A 22,557-nucleotide genomic window follows, 5' to 3' on the forward strand; every position below is an offset into this window, starting at 1 on the left:
ACACTATTATGCACACATGGTATAGGAGAGATGTGTACTATGCCCTAGGAATAATTTGCTGGATGTTTCCATGAACAAGTGATCATCCATGTGGATAGGAAAAGAATATCTGAACAACACATACCTGTGTGAACTAAGACATAAACTGGAGTGCCCCTGTCACACAGTTATAAATGTATGCTCATCCTATAAATGAACTTGAATAATGCCATAATATGCACTTTATATCAGCACTAGTATTGTCGGCCTACTGTTTATTTGCACATATTTTTTATACCATTTCATGTTATTATCTTTTAAGTGGATAAGAATAAAGGTGAAGTTTTAAACAATCTCACAACTCATCAGTGCTACAGATATTTATGAAGTGAGAGATATATGGGTATAGTTACTGTGTGACACACAGATCAGTGCAACACAACTAGGGTTCAGTAATATAATAGTACTTTTTTATTATTTTCAACATTTTAAATTTTATTCATATTTCAAAAGCTGGACAATCCCTTAAAACTGTAACCTAAAATGTAAAACCCCTTCAAAGGCAAAAAGGAACTTATAGTAAAAAAAAAAAGCTTGTCTCAGACCCAAACATTTCTAGAGGAGTTGAACATGAATAAAAGTAGACTTAACAGTACCATAAAGCAGAATATCCCCACTTAACAGTGCCACCTAGTATATTGGCACTATGAAGATGAACCTACATGACATCCAGGGCTCAAGTCCTATAGGAACGCATGGGAACGGAGTTACTGCACTTTTTCGCAGCAGGATCACTGTTCCCATTATCAGGATTCCTACAGAACCAGCCCTCGAGTGGAAATCTTGGGTGAGTTCCCACACTTTTTTTTCCCCAGGACTTGACCCCTGATGGTATATAAATGAAAACTGTGATTGTTGTATACCGAGAACAAATAAAAAAGAAAATTAGTGTTTGTCACAATATAATTTCAATATAATTTCATATTGACGGTGAATTAATTCCTTGCCTTTCTGTATCTCTGCCTTAGGATTAATTAGGTACAATAAGACAGAGCTATGGATCCCAGCTGTACTGGGAATGGAGATCCCAGATCCTGGACCTTCAGACCTGACTGTCCCAGTTCTTGGTGTTGAACATGATTTTAATAAGGGTCATCTAGTCCCACTGGCTGGAACAATGGAAGATGCTGAGGGGAGAGGTGGGTAAATTTATGAAAGTTATATATTATTTCTTGTTTGTGAATCATCTTACTATGGTTGAATAAAAAGTTGAAGTGCACCCTCAAATATTGCTTCTTATCATTCCCTAGTTTTACATGTTCCTTATGTCCCCTGATCCCTCTTCTTCATCATTACATATGATCAACCAGATCATTAGATTTGGTGCTGCTCTGGTACTGTATTACTATCCTTGATTCCTGACACTTTTCATTTCTTACCTGTTCTCCTTTTTCCTCAAACTAAGCAAGATAAAACGTTGGCTTTCACAAAACTGGTGCTATGTTCTCACCATTCATAAATGGTACTGGAATATGCTGCAGGACTGGATTGTACTCTTCAGGGGTGGTTCTATCAGAGACGACTTCTTCAACCTTAAAAACTGCCACAGCGAGTAGTTGCTCATTGCAGGTGCGGTTCCTTACTACCCCAGAGGCCTCAGCCATAACCATGATACAAGTATAGTATCCAAATAGCCTATGCTCAAGACCATTACTCACCAACGTCTATCACGGTTTCAATGCCTTTGGTTCCTTTACCGGCTTCTAATTTCCTAGAGAATATAATTCCAAATTCTTTATATCCATAGGTCTTTACAGCATAGCTCACACACCAAGGCTACTGTAGGTCCACACTGCATTTATGTATCCTGTGGAAAGGAAACTTTTATTTATTTTTTTGTGGGCAAATTTACCTTCAAATAGAATGTAACAGGACAGGTTCTCTTCTGCCCTGTTTAAAGGAGTACTTCGGCGCTAAGACATTTTATCCCCTATCCAAAGGATAGGGGATAAGATGCCTGATCTCGGGGCTTCCGCTGCTGGGGACCCCCGTGATCTTGCACACAGCACCAAAGGCTCCCATAGGCTTGCATTGAGGGGGTGGAGCGTGACGTGACATGGGGGCGGGCCGTGATGTCACAATGCTCCAGCCCCCGTGATCGCCAGTAATCAGACCCGGAGTAAACATGCTCTGGGGACTGATTATAATGGGGTGCTGCATGCAAGATCACGGGGGTCCCCAGTGGCGGGAACTACACAATCTGGCATCTTATCCCCTATCCTTTGGCTCCTTGTTTGTAGATCCGTCTCTGGAGATCATGTTTATTTGTCATATAATGTATCATATACTGTTTAAATATATTTTGTCATGTATGTACATATTTATGTATACATTTTTTTTATGCAATAAGCAAATTTTTTTTTTTTTTTTTTTACATTCTAACAAATGCTTTCCTCTTTGAAAGGTCTTATTCCTATTAAAATTGGAGCTAAAACAATTGACCCAGTTACAGGGTGCAGCTGTGCAGTGGTGGGTGCTCAAACCAATCCATTGTCAGGGATTATAATGCCAGTTCTGCAGCCACAGGGGATAGGAAAAGATAAAGATCACTACCTGGTAGGTATTAGGAGATTTTTGTAATTTCACATGGTTTTATGCAATAAAGAAATGCATCATGTAACAATTGCATTTGTTTAAGTTGGAAGCTCTTCGCAATGAGTTACGCGAAAGAGAGAAATATTGGCAAAGTCAGAAGAAGAAAGAAGAGGAACTTCTGAAGGAGCTAAATATCCTTATCCTCTATGTCCTTGATGTAACCAGGGATGGGAAGATTCATAAGGTAACATGAGATGTATCTAGCCTATAAGGGTGATCTGGGTTTTAAAGGGGTATTCCGGGCAAAAACATTTTATCCCCTATCCAAAGGATAGGGAATAAGATGTCTGATCACGGGGGGCCCGCCGATGGGACCCCCTGCGATCTCCCTGCAGCACCTGCATTCTATGCGGCAGCTGCGTCTTCAGTTTCTGGGTTTCCGGGACTGGGGACGTGACGTCACACCACGCCCCCTCCATTCATGTCTATGGGAGGGGGCGTGACATGAGGTTTCCGAAACTGAAGACGCAGCTGCCGCATAGAATGCGGGTGCTGCAGGGAGATCGCGGGGGGTCCCAGTGGCAGGCCTCCCACGATCAGACATCTTATCCCCTATCCAAATAGGGGATAAAATGTTTTTGCCTGGAATACCCCTTTAACTTTCGTGGCGTATCCTTATGAAATGGTTTCAATATGAGGTGGCATTCTGTGCACATGGACGAACTGCAAACATGCCAAAACCTGTTTATCTCAGTACCCAACACAATCCAGGTGTGTGCTGTGGCTTTACAAATAGCAAATAGAACAAATAGAGGAGAGCTATGACTGAGATAAGGTAATAAACACAGTCTGGATGAAAGTACTATGTTTGTATTGCAATGAGGGGCCATGGTGGTTCTGCTATCGGGTGAGTCAGGCAGGTTGTACCAAAGCTATTTAGAATAGGCCATTAATATGAAGGGGAGGAATATTTTGCACAATATTTTTCTCCTGTGTAGGCGTGTTTACAACCAAGGACACGGTACCTAGTTCTCGGAGGTGCCCACCTAAATATAGCAGTCACTACATATATTGCTAATTTTCTTTACTATTAAGGATCAGGCTGCAGTCATACAGACATAATGGGAAATCTTATATTATGAACCATTATGGATTAATGCTGTGTATATATGCAAAATCTTACTCACAGGTTTCCTTTAAAATCCAGAAGCCTTTTATAAGAGTTGTATGCCCTTATGTGTGGCCTGTGCTAAATGGACAGATAATCTGGATGTATGAGAGCTGATATATAGGTGAACCCAATATCTGTATTTTACTTACAGTATCTGTATTTTACTGTATTTTACATTTAGATTAGTCTGAGAGACCGAATTCTGTCTCTGGAGGAATCCTGTCAATCACTTGAAGAGGAATCTGTATCTGAAGCCCAGCGAAGAACTAACTGCAGTGTAAACTGTTTATCTATCAAGATGAGTCACTTACCTTTTCTAGGTAGAACTAATTGATATTTTCTGGTTTCCTAATAAATTTTAATGGCCTTTAAGAGATCAGCAGAGGAAAACAATTATTGCCCCAATGGTTTGCTGCATGTAGCCCTGAGCAAACATGATATTTCTGGCCAACAATGATTTAAGTGAAGGGCCTAATGATCAATGTGATCTATTGATCTTTCCTGAGGTCCTGGCCGCACAATCATTAAGTTGGTAAAATGGCTCATTAAACGTGTACCGATCTACTATATCAGCACTCATGTTAGGCATGGGTCTGCCCATCTAAAAAGGACCCTTAGATGCAGTAATTGGTATGTTCCTCCTTCTCCCACAGAGGACGAGGGTAATATTACATGATGGCCAGATGACCAAGAAAGAGTCAGAGAAAAAAACACTTCATAGTGTAAAACCACCAGGATGTACAGCAGGATCAACAATGTTTCTGCTTGCCAAGGTGGTTGTGTAACAACATACACAACAATGGGAGTCATGTAGAATGGGGTCTGCAACCTTCCTGCTCACAGTATAACAGATATCGAGAAATAGCACTTCAAGGTTGGAACACAGAGTTGCTAAGGCACCGTAATAATCCTGTGTCCCACCCTTGAAGTGCAGTTTGCCGACAGATGACCAAGAAAAAGGAGGTTCCCCTGCAACCAACCACCATTTAGAAAAGAGGTAATATCTTTTCAAACATAGGTTATTGGTTGTATTTATTGTGAATCCAGACAGAGAGGAGTGATGGCCGATTCATAGGCTTGAGGCAATAAGAGTGAGATGGACTTAAGGGTTCAAAGACGGGCAAGCAGGGTAATACGGGGAATGGGATGACTACAGTACCCAGAAAGATTATCAGAATTAGGGTTATTTAGTTTAGAAAAAAGAAGACTTAGGGGTGACCTAATAACTATGTATAAATATATCAGGGGCCGTACAGAGATCTCTCCAATGATCTATTTTATACAACGGACTGTATCTATAACAAGGGGGCATCCTCTGCATCTACAGGAAAGAAGGTTTCTATACCAGCACAGATGGGGTTCTTTACTGTAAGAGCAGTGAGACTGTGGAATTCTCTCCCGGAGGAGGTGGTCATGGTGAACTCTGTGAAAGAGTTCAAAAAGGGGCTGGATGCATTTTTGGAGAGTAATAACATTTCTGGTTATGGATACTAGATTTTAGGGACAGAACGTTGATCCAGGGATTATTCTGACTGCCATATTTGGAGTCGGGAAGGAATTTTTACCTCTAGTATGAGGGTTTTTTGCCTTCCTCTGGATCAACTCAGTAGGAACTCATTAGGGATATAGGTTGAACTTGATGGACTCTGGTCTTTTTTCAACCTTATGAACTATTGCAGGCATTTATCATTGTAGGAGTAAGTGAAGCATTTATTATTGTAGGTGTAAGTGAAGCATTTATCATTGTAGGAGTAAGTGAAGCATTTATTATTGTAGGTGTAAGTGAAGGATTTATCATTGTAGGAGTAAGTGAAGCATTTATCATTGTAGGTGTTAGTGAAGCATTTATCATTGTAGGAGTAAGTGAAGCATTTATTATTGTAGGAGTAAGTGAAGGATTTGTCTACACCTTTTTTTGTGTGCTGGTAATGTGTAGGAGCACCAAATTTATTAAATGGTCACAGAGCATTTGATAAATTTGGTGCAGGTCACATTTTCTGAAATTTCTCTCTTCACATACACCAAAAAGCTAATCAAAGTCTGGGCTGGTGTCGTTTTAGAGACTTTTCAGTGGCTTTGCGCCTTTTTTGCGCCTTTTCACAAAAAGGTGCAGTTCATAAAACCAGTCGATATCATGTGTATTGCCAAAATCAGTGGATTGCAATTCAAAATGTGTATGCTGTGCACATTATCATGCTGCAAAGCATTGAGTAAACTTTCAAGAATCTGCACCATAGTGAGCCCACCTGTCTAGGCCCCCCACAGTAGAGTCTGAGCTAGCCGGACTGTGCTTTTACTACCACTAGACACCTGAAGAAAGCACTATAGAAAATTTCAGTCAGTATATCTGCTACATAAGCATTCTTAAAGGGACCGTGACCAATTCTTCACTCATCTATTTATAACCTGTAACTTTGCAACTCTGTACAAAACAGACTGTATTCTTGGATTTGCACAGAATACTAAAGCAGAATGATGCTTACAGCAGAAGAAAATGTCCAAAAATATTGGTTCCCCATCTTATTCCATGACTTTCTTTCAGACTATTGTGATCTGGAGACGGAGTTGCTGGAAGTTCCATATGAGTCTATTATTTATTCTTCACCAAATGTTTTAGCAATTCTATGCTGCTCTTGACAGGGTACTTTACAAAAACAGTATAGCACTGCCCAAACATTGTAATATTTTTTGGTGAAGAATAAAGCTTTATGTCATTTTTTCTTTTTTCTTTTTTTTTTTTTTTTTGCACAGAAGAAATGGTAGTGCTGTGTTTATTTTCTATACTTTCATTATAAAGGTGCTGTATTTTATATCTGCTGAAAGTAATGAAAATTTTTATGCAATTATTTACGTAACTTATTTCCAACAGGAGACAACACAGAAGAGAAGGATCAGCAGCTAATATTTTACCTAGTTGTCAGGAAAGCCACAGAAAAAATTATGGAATTCATTGTCAAAATGGAGCAGGAGACTGAGAGAGTAAATGTCCAGTTGGGAGAATGGCAGAAGAACATGGCGGAGACGAGTGAAGACGTCACTGACTCGAGACAAGCCATGGTAGGTCTCCTGCTTTATTCTCTGTCTATTGGATGTAATCACAAGCTTCATTCTTAAAGGAGACTCTGCCCCTAGACATCTTATCCCCTATCAAAGAGCCTCCAGCGCTGCACCCGATGCTCTAAATGAATGCGGGGTGCAGCAGGGAGATCGCGGGGGTCCCCAGTGGCGGGAATCCTGCGATCAAACGTCTTATCCCCTGTCCTTTTGGATAGGGGATAAGATGTCTAGGGGCAGAGTACCCCTTTAAGGCCTCTTACGTCGCCAATTATCTGCTGAATGAGCAATTGTAGGAATGCTCATTCCCAATATTTGATCTGCGTTAAAGGGCCAGTGATCAGCTGATAAAGGAGAATACACTTGTTCATCAGCAGATTGGATCTTGTATGCAGACATAAATATAATCATTGGCAGCACATGGCATTGTATAAACAGGGAATATTCAGCCGACAAAACTGACATAAAACGTCCGCATGATCCAGTGATCATTGTGTGCGCAATAAATGAGCCATGTGAAGGCTCATTACACCAGTGCCGATCAATGGTATCAGCGTTTGTTTTCATGTAGCCATTGACATGTGTAATGGGGCTCTATGGGCTCTGCCAGATTGAGGTATAAGAATCATGGTCAGGCCAGGCCTTGCAGCTGGAAAGAAATGCAAAAATGCACCCATATTATGCTAGTGTAAACCAAGCCTAATGTTCATACATGCAGCTTTTCTGTCTGCTAAACATTGTGATCAGTATTAACCTTTCAGGAACTTTGTTACAGGTCATAATACATTTCATTAATGACTTTGAGGATTATATCATGAAAAGATTAACAGAGGCAGACTGTGCCTATTCCAGACTGGAATATGTGAGAAAACAGAGAAAACTACAAGGATCTATGGCCAAGGTAAAGGACACATAACAGTTTTTAGACGTGAACGTGGCTGAGCTGCAGTACCAGACAATGGACTATAGTGGTGCTGTGTCTGAAACAAAGAAGCCATGCTTTAAAAAATATCATGCAAATGCTTTAATACTAACACTCTGGCCCTCATTTACTAAGAAAATCGGGTTGTAAGTCTATCTTGCTTTCTTACCCGACTGCTTTTTCCCCCTGGTATTTATTATTATGTCGAATCCTGTTTGTCGCACGTGGGTTTTGTTGGTTTTGGTTTCCAACTCCTCTGAGCTGTCGGGAAAAAATCCACAACAATACAACAAATTCGGGTTGGAAACCTTAATAAATACGTGGGAAAGCTCAGAAATGTCGGGTTACGCCCCTTTTTCGGGTTTGGGAGAATCCACATCGAGTCCATCGGGAAAAAATGTCGCATGGTGTCGCAGACTGGCGCACGATGTCTGCGACATGGCGCAGACAAAGATGCGACAAAAAAACCCGACAAAAGAGGTCGGGTTTAGAATAGTAAATGAGGGCCTTTGTGTCAGTGGTGCTTCGTGTCAGTGGAGGAAAACATTCATGTCCAAATTTTATCATTTCATGTCCAGCTAAGGGTACATTTACATCACGTTTCGGGAATATGGCAGCTGGATCTGGTGGAACAATTTGAAAACCGACCGCTGCCGTATCCCCGTTGGACCCGTACTGCACCCCGTTCATTTGAATGAGCCAGATGGACTCAGCTAGTGACTCTGGTCTGATCATTATTGGACCAAATTTGGGTTTTGTTTACAGGCTGAAACCGCAGAAGACCGCGGTTTTCAGTCCGGCAACAAAACCGAAGCACAAAGTAGTGTACTTTATCTCCTTCCTGTGGCCCCATTACAGGTCTGTGAAGCAGGACGTAGATCACTGCAAGCTAGGAACTAAAGCACACTTTACCCACTCGTTCTAGGGAGATCTGAGACCTCAACTTATTTTGGTGAGGGGCACTTGTGGTGACCTGTTTATACCTGCATCCATCTAATTCCCTGTCTGGTACCCTGCACTGGTTTGCATGTTTTACTTTTAAATTAATGTTTATACTTATCCTCTGTAGGGCAGCCAGTCCAGCCTGTGTACAGAGTATAGGGCGGCATTACTTTGCCTTGATGCCATACTGTGTCATTTGATTTTCTACACCAGGCAATTGTTCCTCCTGCCACATATATGGTTTTGGACGGACTGAGCACTGTCATCTGCCTTTATTTATGGACATGTGCCCACATGAGGGTAGTTATATCCTCCTCTCATGTCTTTGTAATAGGTTACTCTGGTTAGAGAAATGTTAATTGTTTTTTTATTGTATTGTGTCCTCTTATATCCATGTATTTTTGTACAATATTTGATAATAAAGAATAATATTTCATACAGAATGTGGTTGTTACTGATAGATGTGCACTGCACTTTAGTATATCCGCTTTTTCTCTCTTTTTTTGTGTATGGCTCCTCCATTTACTATGGGGGAGATTTATCAAAACCTGTGCAGAGGAAAATTTGCCCAGTTGCCCATAGCAACCAATCAGATCGCTTCTTTCATTTTGCAGAGGCCTGGTTAAAAATGAAAGAAGCGATCTGATTGGTTGCTATGGGCAACTGGGCAGATTTTCCTCTGCACAGGTTTAGATAAATCTCCCCCTATGTCCATTACACAGTTTATTATGTCAGTGAAGATAGGTTTTATGATACCTACTAATGCAGTGGTCTTCAACCTGCGGACCTCCAGAAGTTGCAAAACTACAACTCCCAGCATGCCCGGACAGCCTTCGGGCTGGGAGTTGTAGTTTTGAAACCTCTGGAGGTCCGCAGGTTGAAGACCACTGTACTAATGTGTTCTTCTATGAGTAACCTATTGTAAACATGATCAGAAAGGTTTATGGGGAGATTTATCAAAACCTGTTCAGAGGAAAAGTTGCTCAGTTGCCCATAGCAACCAATCAGCTCCCTTCTTTAATTTTTAACCCCTTAACGACGCAGGACGTATATTTACGTCCTGTGCCGGCTCCCGCGATATGAAGCGGGATCGCGCCGCGATCCTGCATCATATCGCGTCGGTCCCGGCGCTCATCAACGGCCGGGACCCGTGGCTAATACCACACATCGCCGATCGCGGCGATGTGCGGTATTAACCCTTTAGAAGCGGCGGTCAAAGCTGACCGCCGCTTCTAAAGTGAAACTGAAAGTGACCCGGCTGCTCAGTCGGGCTATTCGGGACCGCCGCGGTGAAATTGCGGCGTTCCGAATAGCTGATCGGACATTGGGAGGGCCCTTACCTGCCTCCTCGGTGTCCGATCGACGAATGACTGCTCCGTGCCTGAGATCCAGGCAGGAGCAGTCAAGCGCCGATAATGCTGATTACAGGCATGTTAATACACGCCAGTGATCAGCATAGGATATCAGTGTGTGCAGTGTTATAGGTCCCTATGGGAGCTCTAACACTGCAAAAAAAAAGTAAAAAAAAGGTGTTAATAAAGGTCATTTAACCCCTTCCCTAATAAAAGTTTGAATCACCCCCTTTTCCCATAAAAAAATAAAACAGTGTAAAAAAAATAAAATAAACATATGTAGTATCGCCGCATGCATAAATGTCCGAACTATAAAAATATATCATTAATTAAACTGCACGGTCAATGGCGTACGTGCAAAAAAATTCCAAAGTCCAAAAAAGCGTATTTTGGTCACTTTTTAGACCATTCAAAAAATGAATAAAAAGTGATCAAAAAGTCCGATCAAAACAAAAATCATACCGATAAAAACTTCAGATCACGGCGCAAAAAATTAGTCCTCATATCGCCCTGTAAGTGGAAAAATAAAAAAGTTATAGGGGTCAGAAGATGACATTTTTAAACCTATAAATTTTCCTGCATGTAGTTATGATTTTTTCCAGAAGTGCGACAAAATCAAACCTATATAAGTAGGGTATCATTTTAACCGTATGGACCTACAGAATAATGATAAGGTGTCATTTTTACCAAAATATGCACTGCGTAGAAACGGAAGCCCCCAAAAGTTACAAAATGGCGTTTTTTTTTTCGATTTTGTCGCACAATGATTTTTTTTTCCATTTCGCCGTGCATTTTTGGGTAAAATGACTAATGTCACTGAAAAGTAGAATTGGCGACGCAAAAAATAAGCCATAATATGGATTTTTAGGTGGAAAATTGAAAGGGTTATGATTTTTAAAAGGTAAGGAGGAAAAAACGAAAGTGCAAAAACGGAAAAACCCTGAGTCCTTAAGGGGTTAACAAGGCCTCTGCAAAGTGAAAGAAGCGATCTGATTGGTTGCTATGGGCAACTGGGCAACTTTTCCTCTGCACAGGTTTTGATAAATCTCCCCCTATATGTCTGTTGTTGGGAAAAAGAATATCTCTTCTTTTTAATATAGACTTATACCCATTAATAAAAAAGAATGTATCATATGGAGATGATTTTTACCCATGGTTTATGTTTAAGTCCTATTTATTAGGTACATCACATCTTTACATTAACCTGCAAAGATCATACTGGAGTATTACTGGCAGAGAGCAAAGGAATATTGGAGAAATGTTGATTCCCATGTTAAAGCATCTAATTCAAGTCATGGAGGAAAATAGGACTTGTGTATCGCCGCCTGACCCACATGCTCCAGTATCAGGTAATAGTTTGTTGTTCAGCCACATGCGCAAAAATAACGTTCTATTAAGATATTATAGTCGCTTTGAGAATTGTGTCAGACTACAAAATAGGATTATTGTAGTCCATAAGCTTTATGTCTATGGCCCGTGTCCACGTGAATGGGGCTAAGCTGCAATACCAGACACAGTCAGCAAGCAAGAGTGGCACTGTCATTATTAAGCACTATATCTCATCTTGATAGTTAAAGAGGTACTCCATCTGCAGATATCTAATCTCCTATCCAAATGATAGGATATCTGTGCCGCACCCGGCATTCTAAATAGTATGCTAAGAACACTATGTTTCCGCAGCTGGAGACGTGATGTCATGCCACGCCCCTTCCTGATGTCACGCCATTACCCCTCCATTCATGTCTGTGGGAGGGGGCATGATGACCGCCACGCCCCCTCCCCCCCCCCCATAGACATGAAAGGAGGGGGGCAGGGGAGCAGCACGATGCTGCGCAGAGATCGTGGGGGGTCCCAGCGCTAGGGGATAAGATGAATGTGGGTGGAGTACCCCTTTAATGGTTATTGATACCAACATAAACACTGCAGTTATGTTTTAACACTTAAATTTAAATCAGATGATATTCTGTCATTTTATTCCAGGTTATTCATCCAGGAGTACATTAAAAGCATCAGCTGCTAATTCAGACAATTTCCAAATTTCCCCCAGTACAGCTGATAAAACAAAACCTTCAACCAATATCCCCACTAACAGCACAGAAATATATCACAGACATCAAGGATATTTATTCAGGCAAGTATGCACTCAGCACGATAGATGATGCTGGGTTTACGAACGAGAGATTCCACCGTACACTCCAGCAGATAAAACATCTGCAACGTGCTTCTATTCCATCAGATGTGAACAAGGCTACATTTTCACTTTTCTCACAGAACCTTTTTCAAGCAATGCAAAGTGATATGCAGTTTAACCCCTTAACGACCACGGACGTAAATGTACGTCCTGGTTTGGTGGTACTTCGCGCACCAGGAAGTACAATTACGTCCTGTGTATGACTGTGTATGATCAGTACAGATCACGGCTAGTGATGTCGCGAACATAAAATTTTCCGCAAATGTTCGCGAACCGGCGAACCGGGTGAACCTCCATTGACTTCAATGGGCAGGCGAATTTTAAAACCCACAGGGACTTTTTCAGGCCACAATAGTGATTTAAAAGTTATTTCAAGGGGACTAATACCTGGACTGTGGCGTGCCGGAGGGGGATCCATGGCAAAACTCCCATGGAAAATTACATAGTTGATGCAGAGTCTGGTTTTAATCCATAAAGGGCATAAATCACCTATTATTCCAAAATTCTTTGGAATAACGTGCTTTAGCCCCCTTTAGGCAGCACATAGAGCCCCCCTTTAGGCATCACATAGTTAGATCCCCACTTTAGGCAGCACATAGATTCCCCCATATTAGGCAGCACATAGTTAGAGCCCCCTTTAGGCAGCACATAGGTAGAGCCTCCCTTTAGGCAGCACATAGAGCCCCCTTTAGGCAGCACATAGTTAGATCCCCCCTTTAGGCATCACATAGTTAGATCCCCCCTTTAGGCAGCACATAGATTCCCCCATGTTAGGCAGCACATAGTTAGAGTCCCCCTTTAGGCAGCACATAGAGCCCCCTTTAGGCAGCACATATTTAGATCCTCCCTTTAGACAGCACATATATTCCCCTATGTTAGGCAGCACATAGTTAGAGCCCCCCTTTAGGCAGCACATAGAGCCCCCCTTTAGGCAGCACATAGATTCCCCCATATTAGGCAGCACATAGTTAGAGCCTCCTTTTAGACAGCACATATATTCCCCTATGTTAGGCAGCACATATTTAGATCCCCCCTTTAGGCAGCACATAGATTCCCCCATGTTAGGCAGCACATAATTAGAGCCCCCCTTTAGGCATCACATAGTTAGATCCCCCCTTTAGGCAGCACATAGATTCCCCCATGTTAGGCAGCACATAGTTAGAGCCCCCTTTAGGCAGCACATAGAGCCCTCCTTTAGGCAGCACATAGATTCCTCTATATTAGGCAGCACTGGTTTTATTTCACAGCCAAAAAAGTTTTTTTTTATTTTTTATTTGAACAACTGTCACACCAAATGTGATTTGCACTAGTGTGACAATGAGCAAAAAAGGATGCCAGCGGAGTTCCCCTTTTAAGCAGAGGTCCCCAACCAGGGTGCATCCAGTAGTTGCAAGACACACGGACTGAACTTATAGCCCTTTTAATACTGTAGTTAGTTGCTTGGAGGAAATTAAGTTTTACACCAGAGTACCCCTTTTAACCAGCGGTTCCCTCCCAACCAGGGTGCCTCCAGCTGTTGCAACACACACAGACTGAACTTATAGCCCTTTTAATACTTTAGTTAGTTGCTTGAAGGAACTTAAGTTTTATACTGGAGTACCCCTTTTAACCAGCGGTTCCCTCCCAACCAGGGTGCCTCCAGCTGTTGCAAGACACACGGACTGAACTTATAGCCCTTTTAATACTGTAGTTACTTGCTTGAAGGAACTTAAGTTTTACACTGGAGTACCCCTTTTAACCAGCGGTCCCCTCCCAACCAGGGTGCCTCCAGCTGTTGCAAGACACACGGACTGATATTTGAGCCCTAAAAAGGGCTTTTTTTGGGTGCTGTCCTTAAAGCAGATGTTACACTAGTGCTTTAGGAGTAAACTGGACCCTGAATACACCACCTAGCAGTAACCTAGCTATCGCTTTCCCTATTAAAGCAGGAGCAGCTTCTCTGTCCCTCCACTTCCTAAGCCTGCAGCATGCTGAATGAGGGTAAAATGGCGTCCGTGCAGGAGGTAGGAGGGTCTGGAAGGGAGGGACTGCTGCTGATTGGCTGTAATGTGTCTGCTGACTCTGACTCACAGGGTCAAAGTTTACAGCAATGTTAAAGTATAGTGGGCGAATCGAACTTCACATATGTTCGCCCGGCGATGCGAACGCGAACATGCTAAGTTCGCCGGGAACAATTCGCGACATCTCTAATCATGGCATCTGCGCCAAGGCGCATATTAAAATAGATGATCGGATCGCCCGCAGCGCTGCCACGGAGATCCGATCATCTGTAATGGCTGACATAGGTCCCCTCACCTGCCTCCGTCCGTCTCCCGGCATCTCCTGCTCTGGTCTGAGATTGAGCAGACCGGAGCAGAAGATCACCGATAATACTGATCAGTGCTATGTCCTATGCATAGCACTGAACAATATTAGCAATCAAATGATTGCTATGGATAGTCCCCTATGGGGACATAAAAAGTGTTAAAAAAAAAAGTTGAAAAAAAAAGTGAAAAATCCCCTCCCCCAATAAAAATTAAATAGTCAGTTTTTCCCATTTTACCCCCAAAAAGCATAAACAATTTTTTGTAAACATATTTGGTATCGCTACGTGCGTAAATGTCTGAATTATCAAAATATAATGTTAACGATCCTGTACAGTGAATGGCGTAAATGTAAAAAATAAAAAAAAAAAGTCAAAAAATTCTCCTTTTTTGGCACATTTTATTCCAAAATTTTTTTTATAAAAAATTATCTAAATGTTTTATATATGCAAATGTGGTATCAATGAAAAGTAAAGATGATGGCGCAAAAAATGAGCCCTCATACTGCCTTATATACGGAAAAATGAAAAAGTTATAGGTGGTCAAAATAGCGCGTTTTTAGATTACTGATTTTGTACAAAATGTGCAAAATTGTGGTTTTCATTTTCATTCCCTCCCTAAAAAATGTTTTGGGGGGTTCCCCGTACATTTTATGGTATAATGAGGGGTTTCATTACAAAGTACAATTGATCATGCAAAAAACAAGCCCTCATATGGGTCTGTAGATGGAAATATAAAAGAGTTATGGATTTTAGAAGGCGAGGAGGGAAAAAAAATATGCAACAATAAAATTGGTCTGGTCCTTAAGGTTAAAATGGGCTTGGTCCTTAAGGGGTTAAATACACTTCAAAAATGCATGATCTATCACTGCAGAATGACAATTCATTGTCAAGCATCATCCAGATATATAATAAAAACATTAAAAATAAAGTACAATAAATAGAGGGCATATCCATGTGTATAATATCAAATCTATACAGAGTACGACATTTTCTTTATCAGTTTATTCATAAATTCAAAAGCAGCATATGTCTGTATTTCTCTTGTATCTCCACTGGAGGGCAGCCTTGCCTTCACATTTGATGAAATAACTGCACTTTGCCGATTTTACCTGTTGGAGTGCTGCAGTCCCTCTTCTGCTTTGTCAGTCTTTTCTCTTTATCATTCATACTGTACATCTATCTGACTCTTATCTATTTGTCTATCTTTGTCTATATTTATATTTATTCTATCAATATCAGTATTCTTTGTATTTTTAATAAACATATTTAAATAATTACAGGAGTATTTAATTTTATTTTGACATTTCTTTAGATTTCTTACAGAAAAGCAAGCAAGTGAACTCATTCATCTAGAATGGATTTTGCTCACAGAGGAAATAAGCCAAATTTGGAACTTTTATGAATCGTACAAAGTTAAATCAAATGTATCGAGTCTGATGACTGAAGAGAAAGATAAGGTTGTTATGCGCTATGGCCATAAACACAGATTTTCGTTTTAAGGCATTCATCAGTAAATAAATGATGGCTTATTTACAGCAGATTGGCGCTGTGCACTGACTACATACATTGTAATATATATTGCACTGCATCTTTTGGTTCATAATTTGAATGGCTTTTGCATAGAGATGAACTCCCCCATTTTTTTTTTTACAAAGCATCCTCTACAAATTTGTGTCTGGATGTTTGCACTGTACAGTAGTCTACCAGAGAAGTTGTGTTTACAAGGTTTATTAAATACTATTGTCTTTGTAGTGATATATTAATTATTGCTTGTTTTAGACATATAATTCAAGAGGCCCCCATAGCAAAAATCTGAATTGGGCCTCCCACAGGGGGTAGCAGTATGTGCAGACTTCGGAGGAGGCGATGCCATCAGTCATGTGCTTTGTGCTCTGTGTGTACCAGCTGGCCAATGAAACAGCGCCAGAAGCCGACCATCTCTGATAATTGTCGAGTCCTGTAGCACCAAGTCTGATACCTTCAGTCTAGGGGAGGGGTACTCAACTACTTTCAGAAAAGATCCACTTACCTAGGTCGGTTGTCAGGTGAAGGTCCGAGCTGAACACTAGTAAAAATCCAGTGCAGTTACATCCAGTGACTCATAGGTGTCTCTCATTAGTGTCATTCCCTTTTCTTCTCCATCTGGCCCAAACCACCATGACTTCCTACATCCACAACTCTATGCAGAGTTTTCCACACAAATATCTTAGACTCCTGACTGCAGCACCTTCCTCTCCTCTATACAAACACCCCATGACAGTCCCCAAATAATAATAATTCCCACCTTGGGGCCCCAAAAAGTTGGTAGGTAAGTAGGTCCTCAATTAGATAGACAGGTTTCCAATTAAAAATTAAATCTCCCACAACAGTTATGAAGCCCCTCCTCCCAGTAGGCAGATAGCCCTCTCAATAGGTAGGTTTCCCACTCCATAGGCAGGAAGTTCCCCCATTACCTAGATAGCCCCAGTAGGCAAGCATGTACCCAGTTGGCAGGCAGTTCTCCCCATTAGTCAGATAATCCCCAGATTAGTCATGTAGCCCCCACTACAGTAGGCAGGTAATCCCCCCTACCAGCTATAATAATAAAAACAAATGGAAAAAAAGAATACTTTTCTCCACTCCCACATACCCGAAAAAGGGTATGTGGGAGAGGCCACACACACTACTAAGCCTCATTTTGACTTGTTTTAAGGACGTTAAATCAAAGATGGATCAGCCTGTAGTGTGGTTGGACAGAAAAGCTTGGTCAGTCAGAAGAGTTTGACTGAGGCCCTGTTATCTAACCATGCTGTTCTGCATTGTCTCTCTGAAGCTCCATGGTAAGGACCAGGCACTAGGTATGAACAGTCAATGGGAAAAACTCATCTTGGAGCTCACTGACGTACACAGAACTGCTCTGAAGGCCCTGCATGAGAAGCATCGAGAAGAAGTGAAGAGTATGGGACTGAACCCTGACACACTCATACCTGCAAGTTACTTCAACAGAGATGTTAAAGAGGCCATACTGCAATTGGCACTGGAGATGCAGTCAGTCTATCAGCAAGGATCACATGATGGCTTCCAGGTACAATGATAATGCATACAGCAGACAATGGCTCCTTGAAGAATGTAGGTGTTATTATTTGAACAATTTGAAGGTAAACATGGCCTAAATAAAAGACAGTTGTAGACCCATGCACATACAATATAGAGAGGGCTCTATCACACAGCCATGTTTGCAGTCTGTGCAGCCCCCCCCCCCCCCCCCTCTCTTCCTATTTTGGATGCCAATGGGATTGAAATGTTAAAGAGGAAAAATGGAAAATATTTTGCTACTTCTCACTGCCAAGATCTGTTCAGGTTGAGAACTGCTGGAAGGACCACTTGACCAACTTGACACCTACAAGTTGGGCATCTCTAGCAAAGCTTTGTTTAACCAGCTCCTTGCAGCATGGCATGTCCCTACAGGGTAGTCCTATATTTCTGATGTCAAAGAAAGTTATTTATCCTATGCATGCCTGTATAAGATGCAAATAATCTGCTGTATGTTCCTTCGTTTTGCAGGGGGTATCATCGACAGACGCTAAATTATTAACATATGATAAAGACCCCCAACATTTGCTTTTCCACACCTTAGCTGCAAAGTTCGTAAAACAGGAGCTGCTGTTACAGATCCATATGTATAACATATTTGATGCCTACTGTAAAATTCAAGTAAGTTAAAATATTATCTGTTTGGTATAGTATTTGTCTTATACATAACAGTACAATTGACAGGTGCAAGATAATTGTCTAAGCTATCAAATGTGCAATAGTCTTTAAGAGGTCTCTGCCGTTTTATCAAACCTTGTCAAAATCAATGGTACAAAATCCATGTAAGAAACTATAAAAAAAATAAATAAATAACGAATATATTTTTTGTAGAAAGTTGCTTCTTCGCTTATAAGTCTCCTTCCCCCTTTCTCCTAAACTGATCATTCACTCTATTTATATAGAGAACATGGACTGTCAGCTCACTGGGGGATAAGTTACTTGTTGTCCATAGAAATCCATGGAGAAAGGAGGGGAGAGACAAATGAACTCAAGAGCAAAACAGAGGCTGAACGAGGCACAGAGATAGGAATAGAGGCCATGGTAACTGGTATATTTCAACACAACTTATTCTTCTCAGTATTGCTCTACAATGTCATTTATATAGCTGCTGCAGCTTCTTGAGGTCTGCTATAGAGATACAAGGGAGCTGTTTTCCTCATTTGTCTATGTGCAGTATATGGGAGACATCATAACAGCTCTTCTTCACCCCACTGGCTCATGATCATTTGAATATTAGTGATTGAGCTTGCAAGAGGGAAAAATGGTAAAAAGAAAAATTATTTATAAGTTATATATGAGAAGTTTGTTGAAAGGTTAATTACCACTTAGGCTCTGTTAACATATGTCCAGCAACCTGGAGACGTCCTAGATGGGAATACCAAATGCAAAATAACAGGGTCCATTGCATCCTGTGTCCCATAATCTGAAATACAGCATAGCACCGTACCAAAAAAAGTTGGATGTAATGGTTTCTGATCTAGTGCAACTATGCCAGATAGTCAAATCCATGTGAACCCAACCTTAAAGGGGTACTCTGCCCCTAGACATCTTATCACCTATCCAAAAGATAGGGGATAAAATGTCTGATTGCGGGGGTCCCGCTGCTGAGGACCCCCGCGATCTTGGCTGCAACACCCAAGACATCCGGACCATGGAGCAAACTTCACTCCGTGCCGGATGACTGGCGATGCGGGTCGGAGGCTCGTGATGTCACGGTCACGCCCCCTCAATGCAAGTCTATGGGAGGGGGTGTGACGCCCCCTCTCATAGACTTGCATTGAGGGGGCATGGCCGTGATGTCACGAGCCTTCGGCGCACCAGTGCTGCCCCCAACACTCGGTGCAGTAGGGAGATCACAGGGGTCCCCATCAGCGGGACCCCCGCAATCAGACATCTTATCCCCTATCTTTTGGATAGGGGGTAAGATGTCTAGGGATGGAATACCCTTTTAAGGTTGTGTCTCGCAGCTGATCGACATGGCTACAATTTTTATAAGACTAGTCTTTGAAGCTGGGGCCAGTGTCTCATCTGGTGCCAGTCTCTCCCCTATTGCAGCAAATACTAGATTTTGAACAAGCTGCGTGCCCTTTTATCACAAAGTTTAAAGTTTAAAAGTTTAAGGTTATCACAAAGTTTAAAATTATGACAGGTTTCCAGGTGCATCAATAAAGTTTTTTAGGACTAAGTAATGCAAAGGGCTTCATAAAATTGTTACCAATAATTGTTAGATAATACCTGTACATTATCTTAGAAACATAGAATGTGTCGGCAGATAAGAACCATTTGGCCCATCTAGTCTGCCCAATAATCTGAATCCTATCAATAGTCTCTGGCCCTATTTTATATGAAGGATAGCCTTATGCTTAACCCATACATGCTTGAAACTCCTTCATCTTTATGTTCCCACAGCACAGGTCACCTCACTTTTGCTTTTCTCACTCCCAGAGATTATCTAACATGTATAGGATAATATAACTATCATTTTTATTGTAAACAGATTGATAACGGTGTTGAAGAAGTACAGAAGATATTATGTAAGATGAACCTGATGCCCTATCATGGAAAATCAGCTGCCAAAGAAGCTGCAAAGATGATAGAGAATCAGCATGTAGAAAAGATAATCATATTCTTAAAGAAATCATATAAAGAACAAGAGAATCAGATGTCACTGAATGAGATGCAGTCACGGCTAAAGGAAGAACACTGTTTATTAACAGAGCAACTGGTAACCTCTGCATGTGTGTGCAACAACTGTCAGGGCTGGCGTTAGGTGGGGGGAGGACAACCTGGGTAGTTGCTCAGGGCCCCCATCCAAAAGGGGGGCTGCTGAAATGTTTTAGGTCTGTACTAACACTACTGCATTTTGGCCCAATTTGCATAAAATTGTGGTAAAATCAATGCCCTTTTGCTGCGATTTTGAGCAAATCGCTGCAAAATACTGTAGTGTGAGTATAGCATTAAAGCTGTCCGGGCTGTACAGAGCCCATACACAGCACACACAGACTTACTATGTATCTCCCAGGACCTGCGATGGATACTATAGGCTAGAATCTTCCTGATGATGTCATCCCAGGTCTTGACAGATACATTGTAAGTCTGTCTGTGCTGTGTATGAGTTCTGTGCAGTGGATAAAAAAAGAAGGTAATAGGGGAAAGAAGAAAGGGAGAGGGAGGGATAACATTTTTAAATTTTCAATTACAGCACATATATCGCTGCCTAAATAACACTGAGAAGATCACTGTTATAGTATATGTGGGTCTATTACTGATAAGGAGCACTGAGAAGATCACTGTTATAGTATATGTGGGCGTTATTACTGATAAGGAGCACTGAGAAGATCCCTGTTATAGTATATATGGGCACTATTACTGACAGACAGCACTGAGAAGATCACTGTTATAGTATATGTGGGCGCTATTACTGACAGTCAGCACTGAGAAGATCACTGTTATAGTATATGTGGGCACTATTACTGACAGTCAGCACTGAGAAGATCACTGTTATAGTATATGCGGGCGCTATTACTGACAGTCCGCACTGAGAAGATCACTGTTATAGTATATGTAACAGTATATGTAAGTATATGTAACAGTATATGTTCACACTGTGGAATTTCTGGGCAGAATTTTTGCTGGAGATCAAGCCGGCGGCACTAGGACCGCATGGACTACATTGCAGTCCCCATAGATGTCAATGCATTTCTGAGCAGACATCCCAAAATATCCACCCAGAAATGCATTGCAGTCTATGGAGGCAGCAATGCATTCTGCTCGGTCCTAGCACCGCCGGCTCGATTTCCGGCAGAAATTCTGCCCAGAAATTCTGCAGTGTGAACCCAGCCTTACTGTCAGGCAGCACTGAGAAGATCACAGTTATACTGTAGTATATGTGGGCGCTATTACTGATAGGCAGGACAGAGAAGATCACTTTATATGTGTGCGGGGACTATTACTGTATAAAGAACAAGTTGACAGTATTAGGTTAGGGCTATAGTCAAAGATCGTCAAGTTGTTCTCCTTGAATCGAGCTGAATCTCAGCTAATGTAAGTACAGGGAGGGCCATTTATATGGATACATCTTAATAAAATGGGAATGGTTGGTAATATTAACTTCCTGTTTTTGGCACATTAGTATATGTGAGGGGGGGGGAAACTTTTCAAGATGGGTGGTGACCATGGCGGCCATTTTGAATCCAACTTTTGTTTTTTCAATAGGAAGAGGGTCATGTGACACAGCAATCCATAGTTTCAGGTGCTGCACAGCTCGTATCTTCACAGCATAGACAATTGCCTTCAGATGACCCCAAAGATAAAAGTCTAAGGGGGTCAGATCGGGAGACCTTGGGGGCCATTCAACTGGCCCACGATGACCAATCCACTTTCCGGGAAACTGTTCATCTAGGAATGCTCAGACCTGACACCCATAGCAAGATGGTGCACCACCACATTATGAGTGTCAGGTCCGAGCATTCCTAGATGAACAGTTTCCTGGAAAGTGGATTGGTTGTCGTGGGCCAGTTGAATGGCCCCCAAGGTCTCCCGATCTGACCCCCTTAGACTTATATCTTTGGGGTCATCTGAAGGCAATTGTCTATGCTGTGAAGATACGAGATTTGCAGCACCTGAAACTACGGATACTGGAAGCCTGTGCTAGCATTTCTCCTGCGGTGTATATAGTAGTATATAGCAGTGTATACAGATACTGGAAGCCTGTGCTAGCATTTCTCCTGCGGTGTTGCTATCAGTGTGTGAAGAGTGGGAGAAGAGGGTTGCATTGACAATCCAACACAATGGGCAGCACATTGAACACATTTTATAAGTGGTCAGAAACTTGTAAATAACTCATGAAAGAATAAAGTTATGTTAAAACCAAGCACATCATTGTTTTTCTTGTGAAATTCCCAATAAGTTTGATGTGTCACATGACCCTCTTCCTATTGAAAAAACTAAAGTTGGATTCAAAATGGCCAACTT

At 41.6% G+C, this 22,557-nt stretch overlaps 1 protein-coding gene across 1 annotated transcript in view; it reads left to right on the forward strand.

Annotated features, from left to right (window-relative positions):
- The window catches only part of LOC130293215 (uncharacterized), a 172,029-nt gene that overhangs the window by 115,770 nt on the left and 33,702 nt on the right, over positions 1-22,557 (forward strand). Inside the window, exons 20-31 of the mRNA XM_056541717.1 lie at positions 1,008-1,178; positions 2,444-2,595; positions 2,678-2,818; positions 3,927-4,065; positions 6,615-6,802; positions 7,575-7,700; positions 11,184-11,364; positions 11,996-12,146; positions 15,824-15,968; positions 17,324-17,575; positions 18,055-18,204; positions 20,081-20,308. Of these exons, the coding sequence (XP_056397692.1) occupies positions 1,008-1,178; positions 2,444-2,595; positions 2,678-2,818; positions 3,927-4,065; positions 6,615-6,802; positions 7,575-7,700; positions 11,184-11,364; positions 11,996-12,146; positions 15,824-15,968; positions 17,324-17,575; positions 18,055-18,204; positions 20,081-20,308 (2,024 nt within the window). The remainder of the gene's footprint in view (positions 1-1,007; positions 1,179-2,443; positions 2,596-2,677; positions 2,819-3,926; positions 4,066-6,614; positions 6,803-7,574; positions 7,701-11,183; positions 11,365-11,995; positions 12,147-15,823; positions 15,969-17,323; positions 17,576-18,054; positions 18,205-20,080; positions 20,309-22,557) is intronic.

Source organism: Hyla sarda, chromosome 10 (assembly GCF_029499605.1).
Source record: "Hyla sarda isolate aHylSar1 chromosome 10, aHylSar1.hap1, whole genome shotgun sequence".
Classification (NCBI taxonomy): Eukaryota; Metazoa; Chordata; class Amphibia; order Anura; family Hylidae; genus Hyla; species Hyla sarda.